At 44.7% G+C, this 14,148-nt stretch overlaps 1 protein-coding gene across 2 annotated transcripts in view; it reads left to right on the top strand.

Annotated features, from left to right (window-relative positions):
• Positions 1-12,877, top strand: part of WDR59 (WD repeat domain 59) — a 96,426-nt gene extending 83,549 nt beyond the window's left edge. For both annotated transcript variants that reach the window (XM_066349416.1, XM_066349414.1), the window contains 6 exons: positions 1,227-1,339; positions 2,669-2,819; positions 2,915-2,987; positions 4,680-4,806; positions 4,962-5,104; positions 12,051-12,877. In XM_066349416.1, the coding sequence (XP_066205513.1) occupies positions 1,227-1,339; positions 2,669-2,819; positions 2,915-2,987; positions 4,680-4,806; positions 4,962-5,104; positions 12,051-12,286 (843 nt within the window). In that variant the 3' untranslated portion in view covers positions 12,287-12,877. The remainder of the gene's footprint in view (positions 1-1,226; positions 1,340-2,668; positions 2,820-2,914; positions 2,988-4,679; positions 4,807-4,961; positions 5,105-12,050) is intronic.
• The last annotated feature ends 1,271 nt before the right edge of the window (positions 12,878-14,148 follow it).

Here is a 14,148-nt window from a genome sequence, read left to right as displayed (position 1 = left end):
TAATGGACAGAAACGATCAGTGCAAGTGCTTGAAAAAAATGTTGTATTCATTATGCACATGTTGAAGATAATGTGCCTACTATTTTGGAAAGATTTGCAGAAATAGGCCCTGACTGGTTGGCTCAGTGGATAGAGCGTCAGCCCGGTGTGCAGATGTCCTGGCTTCAATCCTCAATCAGGGCACACATGAGAAGCAACCATTTGCTGCTCTTTTCCTCCCACAGCCAGTGGCTTGATTGGTTTGAGCGTTGGCCCCGGGCACTGAGGATAGCTCATTAGTCTGAGTATTGGCCTCAGGCACTGAGGATAGCTCAGTTGATTTGAGCATCGGCCTTACACAGGGTTGCCGGGTGGATCCCATTTGGGCGCAGGTGGGAGTCTGTCTCTATCACCCCTCCTCTCACTTAAAAAAAAAAAAAAAAGAGTTACAGAAATAAGCCTAAGTGTCAACTGTTTCTGTTGAAACTATTAGGAAATGTGTATTATAAGTGAGGAAATAACATGCCTAAGTTGTTAGCCAGGATAGTAAACGTCCTGTCTTGCCCCTTTCAGCAACCACGCAGCAGGTCATTGATAGTAGAGATGAAAGTAACTTCAAGGTTCTCATTTGAACTAATACTCTATGCATTACTTAACTATATTGGTGACAAATAATTAAATTGAGTTTTTACATATTTGATGTGTTTCTCTGCCTGTTTTTCAGTATTTTTATTTGCTTGTTCTTTTTTCTTATATTTTAAACTTCTTGATTTAAAGTCTTTACTTCTTCTTTTTGAGTTTCTCAGAGTTTAGTATAGTGTATTCCAGTTTGTAGTTTACACTAATGTGATGCTACTAAGAAAGCATATTCCATTTTTAAGGTATGGAGGGAATGGGCTCTGTTGATGGTACAATGATATATTTAACATGTGCTAGATCTTGGGTTTCATAGACACTTAATGGACATTATTATTACTTTTTAAGTGAGAGGAGGAGAGATAGTGAGATAGACTCCCACTTGCGTCCAGACTAGGATCCACCTGGCAAACTCTGCATATCGGGACAGCACTCTAACCAAATGAGCTAACCAGCCAGGGCCTTAGATTCTGCGTTTCAGTAAGCTCTCAGCTTTGCAGCTCTCAGAGCAGCAAGGGCGGGATGTATGTGGAGGAGAGGAGGGGTTCTCTCGTGCTTCCTGCTCCTGACCTCACCGTCTGAGTTTGGGTGTTCCTGTTTGATTTGTCCAGGTTTGGTCGCTGGCTACAGTAGCTACAGATCTTTGCCTTGGTCCGAAGTCCGATCCAGATTTGGAAATACCCTGGGCTCGACATCCATTTGGGCGACAGCTGCTGGAGTCACTGTAGGTTTTGAGAGCTAAAAGTGCGGAAAATGAGTGATATGAATTTTCGGTCTGTCAACACTTTCAAGGTTATTGTCTGAAGAGAAAAGTGCGGAGGCCTGAAAAATGAGAGGTGGAAGTGAGAGCCTTCCTTTTTGTGCTGCAATAACTTAATTTCCGTGCCATCCAACCTTTCGTAGTGAAGGAACTATATGTTTGTCATCTATAACAAGGATTTGAGACTCATGTGTCCTTTTTATAGTTTATCCCATAAGTCACATCAGTCTGAACAGAAGAGTCTGAGCTCTTAAGATGGTAAATTTCTTGGGTGCTGTAGAGTTTTATCCCAGAGAGCAGATTAGGGAATTGTGTTTTGGCTTTCCTGTTTTCCAAAGGCCATGAAACTTTCACCCTATTAGACATTTTATGAAAACATTGAATTTGTATTTGATTTATTGCCCTGAACTATGACACACTGGAAATGTAATGTGCAGAATGATTTATGACCAGGTAAGCCACCTGAATCTCCGTAACAGTGAGGCCCAGGTCCTGACAGAGAAATAGAAAGCTCTGCCTTACTTCCTGGTTGAAGCCAGACATGGGACATGTGCTCACACTTCTGTTGCCTCAGAGCAGCGCAGGGATGATGATTGCCATTCTACACGCTTCATGTAAGGCTCGCATAAGATAGCGAGTGTAAAAGCACCTTAAACAATGTTAGACATTGCTTGGAAGGAAAGTATCAATATTATTCCATCTCAAAGACCAAGTCCCTCACGTCCCTACCTCACATTCTAGCATAATGGTCATAAAAGGAGCAAAGGGGATATGAGTACCTAGAAGGTAAAACTATTCCTTATTGTTCTTATTTAATAGCTTATATTCTGATTCTACCTCCAGAGTCTGTTGCCTGCACACCATACTGTTGTCGGACAGTGTTCTCTGAGCACCTTCCTGTAGCATTAGGTTACCTGAATGAAGTTTAGAGGAACCTTCCAGAAAGTAGTGTGATTCTGCCTTGGGGTTAGGAGTGTGTATGTGTGTATGGCCTCACTCAGATGTTAGTCTGCTTAGTTAGAGAAGCCTTGTTCAAGCCTGAGCCCATTCCTAATGCCAACCAGAAGCTTTCAGATTAGTTTTCTAGGTCATTTGTAATGCTTTGATATATTGTATTCCAAAGCAAATGTAGCTGGACTCAAAGTAGATCAAGCCTCTGAATCTGTACCTGACAGAGGTTTTTAGGAAGAATTAAGCATCCTTTCTTCCCTTCTCTACCCACCATGATTGTGATGGTATCCTTCCTTTATCTTTTCTTTTGACTTGTTTTCTCTCCTCTCACTTTTTCTCCAGGTTGGCTCATTACTGCCAACTCCGGGATGTCCAGACATTGGCTATGCTCTGCAGTGTGTTTGAAGCCCAGTCTCGGCCTCAAGGAATACCAAACCCTTTCGGGCCTTTTCCCAGTCGTTCAACTAATCTTGTGGTATCCCACAGTCGATATGTAAGCTTGTGGTTTTCTGGTTTGTATCTGACTTTTCCTAAGGGTAAATTTTCATGAGGCATGGTATTCCTACGCTGCTTCTATTTGTTCTGCAGCCCAGCTTTACCTCCTCTGGTTCCTGCTCAAGCATGTCGGACCCGGGACTCAACACTGGTGGCTGGAACATAGGTTGGTACAGAACCGACTTGGCTCCCCTGTGTGTTTGGTTCTCTAAAAGCATACTTCTGAATTGTTAATAATATGTAATCTTTAGTTGATGAATAGTCCCCATATTTTTCTTTGTTTCTAATTTTTCTTTAAATTTAGTATGATGGTGTGATACTGTAGTCAGCAAGTCATGGACTTTCACGTTTGAGCAGGTCAGTTTTTGGAAGGTCTTTGTGCCTTTCTGGGTTGCTTCACATTCTGTGACCCTGAGAAACTGACAGACTTCCCAGTGTTCACCCCCAAAGAAGGACCTAACCCTGCCCTTCTTCCATCACACATGCCCATTCCACGGTCACCTGCCACTTCCTACACGCATCTCTTTGAATGTAGAGAAAAAAAGCTGACCCTGTTCTGGCTGGCCAGAAAGATCTCTATAATGAGTATCTGTGTTTTCTGGATTTTTACAGTTTCTTTTTAAAGATGATCTTAATTTTCTTGATTATAAAAGTAATATATGTACAATGAAGGAAAAAATACAGCAAGAAATATTAAGAGAATAAATAGGCCCTGGTTGGTTGGCTCAGTGGTACAGCATTGGCCTGGCATGTAGAAGTCCCAGGTTCGATTCCTGGTCAGGGCACACAGGAGAAGCACCCATCTGCTTCTCCACCCTTATCCCTCTCTTTCCTCTCTATCTCTCTCTTCCCTCTCTATCTCTTCCCCTCCCACAGCCAAGGCTCCACTAGAGCAAAGCTGGCCAGGGCACTGAGGATGGCTCCATGGCCTTTGCCTCAGGCTCTAGAATTAGGCTCCGACCACAATAGAGCAACTCCCCAAATGGGCAGAGCGTTGCCCGGTGGGCGTGCCGGATGGATCCCTGTCGGGTGCATGCGGGGGTCTGACTGCCTCCCCGCTTCTAACTTCAGAAAAAGAAAAAAAGAGAATAAATAGTAATCATTGATTGCCTTACCTGGAAATAACATCTGTTAATGTTCCAGAGCATTTTCTTCCAATCTTCATGTATGTAAAATGTAGGTGGGTTCATTCTGGATATGAGATTTTGTGTTCTGCTTTCATTATCATGAGTGTTTTCTCATATCATTTAGAAAAGTCTTTAAATAATGACTGTCTAATATGTTACTATATCACTATACTTGCTTAATCATTATACATATGTGTACTTAATTATCAGGTTATTTTAATAATAAATACCTAGACAAAAAGGTAAGGCTAGTCTGACCAGAAGGTGGCACAGTGTATAGAGTGTCGTCCTGGGACACTGAGGATCCAGGTTCGAAACCCCAAGGTTGCTGGCTTGAGCCCAAAGGTCACTGGCTTGAAGCCCAAAGTCACTGGCTTGAGTACAGGGTCGCTGGCTTGAACAAGGGGTTACTCACTCTGCTGGAGCCCCCTGGTCAAGGCATATAAGAGAAAGCAATCAATGAGCAACTAAGGTGCCAAAACAAAGAATTGAAACTTCTCATTTCTCTTCCTGTCTGTCCCTGTCTGCCTCCCCCCACCCTTTAAAAAAGGGGAAAAAAGGCAAGGCTAGGAAAGAATTCTTTTGTGTTATATGTCTCAACTTATGTATCTTCACCTTAGCTTACTTTTCTCTTGGTGAATAAGCTGGACACACACGACTTTATGAGAGCTTTTAGATATTTTCCCTGCCTTCCTGATTTCCATCTTCCCTTCCCTTTTGATTTTCTCTAGCAGGGAGAGAGATAGAACACATATCTTCACCCTGGGGAGAGTCTTCACCAGAAGAAATCCGCTTTGGGAGTCTGACCTACAGCGATCCTCGTGAGCGGGAACGTGACCAGCATGATAAAAATAAAAGGTAATGACCTTCCCAGGTGAGAGCTGTAGTTTCATAGTGCTTAGATTCTCCCAAACCAGGACTCTTGCATTCACAAAAGTATGTAAAGTGCCATTTGCTGTTAAGCTGGTTTTTTCTTAAAGGAACTGACAGGGAATCTTTTGAATTTTGTCCAGGCTTCTGGATCCTGCCAATACCCAGCAGTTTGATGACTTTAAGAAGTGCTATGGGGAAATCCTCTATCGCTGGGGTCTGAGAGAGAAGCGAGCTGAAGTGCTGAAGTTTGTGTCCTGTCCCCCTGATCCCCACAAAGGGATTGGTGAGCATGCGTTTGTTTCTTTACTGTCCTTGTCTGAAAGCCGCTGTCATTTAACTTACCCATCACGTAAGACTTGGGATGAAGTTTTGGTGTCTCATTTTTAAGCAGAAATTTCTGAGGTATTCTGAGTTTCTTTTAAGCTTCTGAAAACCTTTACATTTCATGACAACAGTACATATTTATTGTAATTGAAGTAGTTTTATACACAATACTCAGATATTGAATGGAAGTTGGAATGTTTATTCATTTATTCAGCTAGTTATCTATGAAACTCTTAGGCACAGAGCTAATACATTTCTTCTCCTCATGAAACTCACAGACAAGTGGGGAAGAAAAATTAAGTAATTAAAAACTGTGATCAGTATTAATAGCAAACAAAAGGGATGATGGGGCCAGGAGAGCAGGGAGGGGGGGTTTTAGCAGCTGTGTGGAGGTGGGTTATGAGTCCTGTCTGAGGTCTGAGGTCAGGAGCCGCCGTGCTGAGGGCAGCAGGAGGAGCTCCCGTGCAGATGGAGCATGCCTGTGGGGAGATGACTGCTCATTTTGCATAAGTGAAGGAAGCCCAGTGTGGCTAGACCATAACGATTGAGAAGAGTGGTATAAAATTCAAATAGAAAAGATAATTTGATAGTACAGTGGTACCTTGAGATACGAATTTAATTCGTTCTGTAACTGAGCTCGTAAGTCAGTCAACTCATATATCTAACTGCCGATACTGGACCCGTGCGCCAATTAGCAACAGCTTCCCGAATCATGACTTGTATCTCAGAATTTCGCTCGGATCTCGAACAAAAATACAAACTGAGTCACAGCTCTTATCTTAAAAAAAAATTCGTACGTTGGTCTGTTCGTATCTCAAGGTACCACTGTATTATAATCTATATTATATTTACATACAAAATAAGATGAGTAGCAGAACTATGAACTTGTACATGAAGAATTTGGATTGTATTCTAAGTCCAATGGTAAGCTTCAAAGGGCATTAAGAAGTAAGTTACTTGCTCTTGTTTCCATTATAAGAGGATCATGTTGGCTGTTACAGGACGAAAGGGTTGGTGGAGCAGAGACAGAGGTGGGAGGGCTCTTTGAAGACTGTCAGTGGTCAAAGAGAGACTGACGGCCTGGGCAAGGGGAGGTCAGTGGCAGTGGGGAGAGATGGAGGAATTGAAAATAAATGTTAGAGGGAGACTCATTGTGACAAATTGGATGTGGGATGGAGGAAAAGAGACAAAGCTTGGATGACTCCTAGGTGTTCAACTTAAGCAGCTGGGTAGATAGTGGTGCCATATTCTAAGACAGAAAAGACTGGAAGATAATTGAGAGTTGGTTGGAATTCGTGGTGCCCGGTACGTCTGGAAGTGGCACGGAGGTGAGGCTAAAAGCTGTAGTATCGTTTGATGGCCTCTGTTGGGTCCCAGGTCCCTGCTGCTAGTGTTCAGAGCGAGTTCCTACCCTTGCTCTACCCCGTTATGCCAAGCACCCGGCATAATGAATGAAGAAAGGCAGAAAATAAAGAGGAGACCCGGGAGCTTCCAGAGAGAGAGAACAGGTGACATACAAGCGACACTTCTCAGGGGCAGTGAACTAGGTACTGGAAACTAGACCACAATGCTGCAGTACCTTCAGAATTCTCAACAAAATGATTTCTAACCTAAGATTCTGCACCTAAATTATCCATCAGTGTGAAGGTGAATGCTCAGCCTATTAAAGGAGGAGGAATAGATTCAATCCAAGAGACCAGGGAGTCGGAATGCAGAGAAGGGAAATCTACATGGCAGACCTGGAGGTAGACCCGCCCAGGGTGGAGCTTCCGGGGTGTTGTCGCCAAGAAAAGTGAAAATATATCTAGTGTAGTTCAGTGTTCAGTGTATTTATAGAAGATCAGATATTTAAGGGAGAGTTTAGAGATGAATTATTGATAAGTACATAATAGCAAACTAAGCAAATGAATAAAACAAGACAGTTTTTGAAAAACAAAATGTGCAAGAAAGGAAATGTTGTCATGGTATGTGGCTTGACTGATGTTTACCTAGATGAATAATGCAAAAACAGAATAATGATCCAACCGCATGGTGATAGAACTGTCTGGGGAAGATGAGGGACAGGCGGTATATGTGTGTGGTTGGGGAGCGAGAGACCTTCCACTGCGGAAAGTCAGTAGATAATGCTTAAACATGAAAGTTAAATAGCATTATAAACATACTGTTCAAAGGTAAGGAGGTAAAAACAAAAGAAACAGTTAAATGGGTTGGAAGGATTTTCCTCGGGAGTGATGGGGGTAGAGGGAATGCTTTTTCTGGTAAGACAACAGTATAGAATATTTGACTCTTTTTTTTCCCATCCAAGTACTAACCAGGCCCGACCCTGCTTAGCTTCTGAGATCAGACGAGATCGGGCGCGTTCAGGGTGGTATGGCCGTAGACAGAATATTTGACTCTTAATGTTGTACAAATGTATATAGTTTCAACTTAAAAACAAGTGAAAAAAGAGTAATACATAGATGTAGTATTGAATAGCAGGGATTATTTTAGCATGGATTATTCTGGTGTGTGTACTTGAAGAAATGGCTATGTGGGCAGTATATTTTTCAGAGCATCCAAATGCATGAAAGTATATCAGGGAGAGATTAATGATGGCCCAGAGAAATTTTGTCTTTTAAAATTAGTTTTCAGGAAAATATATGAATCACAGAGATATGTAACTGATGCACCAATCAGCTAAACTCTTAGTGGCATCTGCTGCTATAAAGCATCATGCTGCGTTCTGTGGGCTGTACAGAGAACTATGAGGCAGGGTTTTGGGGAATGGGTGCCTATAACCCAGTCAGAGGGATGAAACATAAGCTTGTGGAGACTTAAGTGTTATTCAGAAATGAATAATATGCCCTAATACTATAACAAACATTATTATAAGATTTCAGAAAGGGGGAGGGGTCTGTGAAAGACAGATTCGCAGATAAAAGCGTTAAGAAAAATATTTCATCCTTAAAGTTTTTACTCTTTGGAAGAGTCGGACTGCCCAAACACAGGAAATAGCACTTGTTGAAGGAAAAGACAAGGTCACCAGGGTCCTTTTGGTCTCCTTGGGATGGGAAGCTGGCAATTTCCTCTCGTGGTTATCACATCTGTAGGGTCATCTTGTATAGGCAGCAAATTTGAGGGGCAAAGTTGTTTTCATTTAGGAGGTTAAATACTTATAGAAAGGACCCAAATCTTCATTTATCTTGAGGGGACAATGCTAGACAGTATTCTCAAACTCTCTGGAAATCAGGTGATTTTTGTCCTTGTTTCTCCGTTGTGGTATGTGGCTCAGTTGTGATGGCTGAGCAGAGGATTGATTAATTAATTGTCTTGTTTATTTAGGTGGTTTTATTTACATTTGTATAATAGGTGATGTTAATGAATACACACACATACTTTTGTTTCTCTTCATATTGTATAAATCTTCCCCCTTTTTGAAGACACACAACTCTTCTGTATAATTAACAAGATGGAATTACATGACACTAAACCTTTGGAGTTGGCTTCCTCCTGGAGGTTTCCTAAGGCCTCAGGAACCATCCTGTGCTTGTTCTCTGTGCCAGAGCGTTTTTACTGCCCTCTAGTTCTGTCTGTTATGAGCCTAGGGTGATCTGTTTCACCTGTACCTGTGGTTTTATGCCTTCTTCCCTCAGATCCTCAAGCTCATCAGTGTGCTTTTAAAGACACCATGACAGCTTTGTGATTTTTTTTTTTTTTTGTATTTTTCCGAAGCTGGAAATGGGGAGAGACAGTCAGACAGACTCCCGCATGCGTCCGACCGGGATCCACCCGGCACGCCCACCAGGGGCGACGCTCTGCCCACCAGGGCCACTCTAGCGCCTGGGGCAGAGGCCAAGGAGCCATCCTCAGTGCCCGGGCCAACTTTGCTCCAATGGAGCCTTGGCTGCGGGAGGGGAGGAGAGAGACAGAGAGGAAGGAGAGGGGGAGGGGTGGAGAAGCAGATGGGCGCTTCTCCTGTGTGCCCTGGCCGGGAATCGAACCCGGGACCCCTTGCACACCAGGCCGACGCTCCACCACTGAGCCAACCAGCAGGGCACTTTGTGATTTTTGAGCACTCTCCATGACCCTTTGTGTCTCCTAAACTGGAGAAGGGTAACATGTACAGTGGCACGGCCCAAAGTCCACACACCCTTCTCAGCTGTTCGCTAGTGGCCATTCCGTTACGTGTAACACTAAGAGGCAAGATACAAATATTACAATTATGCTCAGTGACTTAGTGTTTTTAAATTTCCTACCTTTGTGAATTTATATCCACTTAGAAAGTGTTTATTCCCCAAAGATTATTCATTAATTAACTAAGTGAAATATTAGTTCAAGGTCTTAAAGTTAATAAGGATGTTAGAAGTTATGTTTAAGCTGACACACTAGAGAGAAACATAATTACTAATGAAAGGTTGTACTTTTCAGCGAACTGACATCTTGATGATTTTACTCAGATAGAGATAGAAAATAATTAAGTTTACATTTACAGTTATGTCAAGTGCCGAAGAACAACCCTTTTTAATTTTGTTATTGTAATTCCATTTGCTTGAATACACAGTTTTTATATCTTCATAATTTTAAATGTTGACTCTTATCAAACAAAACCAGGAAAGAAAAGTAAAAAATTTAAACTAATTAGGCTTTTCATGAGAATATAAACTGAAGTCTTGCACAATATAAAAAGTTCAGCTGGCCCTGGCCGGTTGGCTCAGCGGTAGAGCGTCGGCCTGGCATGTGGGGGACCCGGGTTCGATTCCCGGCCAGGGCACATAGGAGAAGCGCCCGTTTGCTTCTCCACCCCCCCCCCTCCTTCCTCTCTTGTCTCTCTCTTCCCCTCCCGCAGCCAAGGCTCCATTGGAGCAAAGATGGCCCGGGCGCTAGGGATGGCTCCTTGGCCTCTGCCCCAAGCGTTAGAGTGGCTCTGGTCTCGGCAGAGCGACGCCCCGGAGGGGCAGAGCATCACCCCTGGTGGGCTTGCCGGGTGGATCCCGGTCGGGCGCATGCGGGAGTCTGTCTGACTGTCTCTCCCCGTTTCCAGCTTCAGAAAAATACAAAAAAAAAAAAAAAAAAAAAAAAAGTTCAGCTGCCCTGGCCGGATAGCTCAGTTGATTGGAGCATCGTCACAATACACAAAGGTTGTAGGTTCAGTCCTTGGTCAGGGCGCATACAGTAATAGATTGATGTTTCTCTCTTTCAACTCAATAAATAAAAAAGTTATAAAGTATATATAGAGAGAAAGTTCTGCTTAGAAAGAGACGGCATAACTTTTTTAAACCAAAATTATCAAACCACTCTAATTTGGCTCACGATTTGTTTTAAAATAGAACTGCCATAAAAATTTTCCTGAAGTTACTGTATATTTAAAAAGTATTTATTGGTACTTTTTAAATGCCTGCCAATTGTCAGGAAGCAGAGGAACTATCTGTGTTAGAAGAAAGGACCCTTCCTCTGTTATAAGAAGTAGGACAAGAGAACGAACCTAGGGAGTCTTGAAGGTTTGGTGACAGAGGGCTGAAGGGGCCTCTCTCGGGAGGGTTTTGTTTTCTCAGGGAAGTGAGAGAAGAAGCCATCAGGCGAAAGAGGAGAGCAAAGGTGTGAGGGAAGTGTTTTTGGGAGGTGGCCGAGGTATGAAGTAGCTGTCTGGGAGTGGAAGAGAAGCAGAGTCAGACCGCTGCCCGGCGCTGTGAGACTCATGACAGTGGGCCTTCTCCCAGGGCCGCTCCGGGGCAGACACGGCCTGGGCGGGGGACGGGGTCAGCCAGATTTGAGGTTTGCCAGGCGGTACCGTGGAAGGAGAGAAGGACAAAGGAGTTGAGAATATTTGCCAAAAAGTGATTATGAAGTTGGGCCATGTAATTCAGACTGACCTAAGGGGAAACTGCAGCTGAGGGAGCTGGTGGGACGCAAGGGAAAGTGGAGGTGGTAGACGGGAGAGGAGAGGACAGTGTCCTGAGAGGTCAGGTATGCGGAGGGTTGGTGGCGTGGATTTTGAAGACACTAAGGATCATGCCAAGAATTGGGGTGGAGAGATTGGGACCCGAGAGCAGTGTCTTCAGTGTTTGGATGTGTGTGTCCAGACTGTCAGTAGATGACAGACAAGAAAAAGAGGGGAGGCTGGAGAAGCCAGATGGCATTGGCCTCAGGAGGAAAGGTGACAGACAGTATGGGGGCAGCACAGTCTCCCTCCCCCTCTCCTTCTGAGAAGAGTCTGTAGAGCACGTGGGAAGGTCGATGCTGGAGGTGGCCCAGTGGCAGGCCCAGCAGGGAGGAGGAAGGCTCTCCAGACCAGCAGGGACTGAGCAGGCACAGGGGCAGTGAACACAGGCCGTCTGGACTCAGGGTCCTGGCTCAGGCAGACTGGGATGGGTGGACGGTGGAATTAGCGCTTGGGTCTCTTCCAGGAGACTGGGGACGAGTCATAGCAGAGCGGTCCTGACATCCCCTCAGCAGTGGGGTGGTGACACAGCCGGGCAGCACTGCAGTGTCCTGACCTGCTGCTGATCATAAGACCAGTCAGCCGTCACCTGAGTATTTACTGAGCCCTTCAGTTCTCTCAGCAAATTTGTTTATCACTTCTGTGTGTCGGGCCCTGCGGCTGTTGGGGGTGGGAAGAGGAGTGAGACGCAGCTGCCACCACTGTTGCAGGTGCTGAGGGTTTGACCAGGACCTATGAGAGCCGGCGCCTGCCGTTCCCCTTGCCCACACCTGGCCATGGCAGTGACAGCAGCTCCTCTTTATAATACTCACTGAGATGGTAAAAGAAGGGGTTCTGCTGTTTAAAAAAAGAAAATTGAAAACCATTGGTGTAATAGGATCCTACAGAGCCCTAAGATGTGTTCATCTCCCTTAGCTCACAGTGCCAGTTTGCTTCTGCAGAACCGCACTCATGATGTCTCTTGTTTGGCCGTCTCCGACGTTTTCAGAGTTTGGCGTGTACTGCAGCCACTGCCGGAGCGAGGTCCGGGGCACGCAGTGCACCCTCTGCAAAGGCTTCACGTTCCAGTGTGCCATCTGTCACGTGGCAGTTCGAGGATCGTCCAATTTCTGCCTGACCTGCGGGCATGGGGGACACACCAGCCACATGATGGAGTGGTTTCGGACCCAGGAGGTGTGCCCCACCGGGTGTGGGTGTCACTGCTTGCTTGAGAGTACTTTCTGAATGTACAGACCGTGGGAATCGTCGGAGATCCCAGAGGACCCCACAAGTGCCGGGTGACAAGCTGCCTGCTGGGGGAGAGGCTGCAGAGCCCGTTCCTCCCCAGACTGAGGATGTCCCCTCACACACTGCACAGCAGCAGCTGCGTGAGCCTTGGCCCTCTCTGCAGTTTGGCGGTTGGTGTGATGATATCACTGGAGGTGGATGAGGGCAGGTGTGCAGAGCTGTGTAGCCAAGTGGAAGTTTTCTTGGAAAAAAGCACCTGCCTCCAGAGCTGTGTTAACTTTTAAGGGGTTAACCTTGAACGACAGAACAGCATCCTTCCTGATGCTATTACAGAAACCATCGTCAGATGCAAAGGACAGTCTTCTGAGCCAAAGGACAGTGGACATTAATTTAGTTGACAAGTGGGCCTGTGACATAAGTTGGTCCATTTCATGAATTGATGGATAGTGGTCTTTTAAAATATGAAACTTAAATTATAAATAGTTGATGTACTTAAGGATTCTTAAGATGTATTTTTTGTTCGTTATTTCTCTTCCAGTTGTTCTCCCTTGGCCAATAAAATTCTAATAATTGTTTTTAAAAAAAGACAAAGGAAACAACAATGATTTAGTGAGTCTTTTTTTTTTAAACCTACTTCTAATTAAAGTTAACTCTTGGATAGGGACAAAGTCAGTGCTCAGATTTTCGAAGGAAATGCTGATTGACTTGTTATCTGGCAGGAGAAAATAGACTTTGACATTACAGTTCTTCCCAACCCCAAGAGTCTTTTAATCATTTCTTTCAGCGAAAGGAATATGAGGTAGCATCACAGCGTTGATGTCACATCCCCATTGCCGCTGTGCAGGTAGGCTGAGCTCTGGTAAGTTCCCTCACTCCGCGTGTGGGCCTCTGACACACTTCACCCCACGTGTATCTGCTCCCCCTGGTCATCACTCAGATATCCACCAAATCTTCAGAATCATTTTCAACATTTCTCATTTTGTGTGTTCCAGGAAAAAGAAATCTTTTTGCTATTGCTACTGAAATTTATATTTGTTTCTTAGAATTTTACCATTTCAAATTGATGAACTTAAATATAGTTACATGCCTCACAATGTGTTGTACGTCATTGTATTTTAAACTGCGCGTCTGGACTCACTAATGGATTGTGAAGTCAATTTAGGGCATAAAAACGAGCATTTAAAAAAATGAATAGCCCTGGCCGGTTGGCTCAGCGGTAGAGCGTCGGCCTAGCGTGTGGAGGACCCGGGTTCGATTCCTGGCCAGGGCACACAGGAGAAGCGCCCATTTGCTTCTCCACCCCTCTGCCGCGCTTTCCTCTCTGTCTCTCTCTTCCCCTCCCGCAGCCAAGGCTCCATTGGAGCAAAGATGGCCCGGGCGCTGGGGATGGCTCTGTGGCCTCTGCCTCAGGCGCTAGAGTGGCTCTGGTCGCAACATGGCGATGCCCAGGATGGGCAGAGCATCGCCCCCTGGTGGGCAGAGCGTTGCCCCTGGTGGGCGTGCCAGGTGGATCCCGGTCGGGCGCATGCGGGAGTCTGTCTGACTGTCTCTCCCTGTTTCCAGCTTCAGAAAAATGAAAAGGAAAAAAATAAAAAATAAAATAAAAAAAAAATAAAAAAATGAATAGAGCCTGGCCTGTGGTGGCTCAGTGGATAAGGGCGTCGATCTTGAACACTGAGGTTGCTAGTTCAAACCCTGGGCTTGCCTCATCAAGGCACATACCTGAGAAGCAACTACTACAAGTTGATGCTTCCCACTCCTCCCTGCCCCTGCCCTTTCTTTCTCTCTTTCTCCCCTATCTAAAGTAAATAAATAAAATATTAAAAAATAAAGTGAAACAGAGTGGAAGAAAAGGGGTC

Source organism: Saccopteryx leptura, chromosome 9 (assembly GCF_036850995.1).
Source record: "Saccopteryx leptura isolate mSacLep1 chromosome 9, mSacLep1_pri_phased_curated, whole genome shotgun sequence".
NCBI classification, from domain to species: domain Eukaryota; kingdom Metazoa; phylum Chordata; class Mammalia; order Chiroptera; family Emballonuridae; genus Saccopteryx; species Saccopteryx leptura.
The sequence above is the reverse complement of the archived record's forward strand: the minus strand, read 5'-3'. Positions and strand labels throughout refer to the sequence as shown.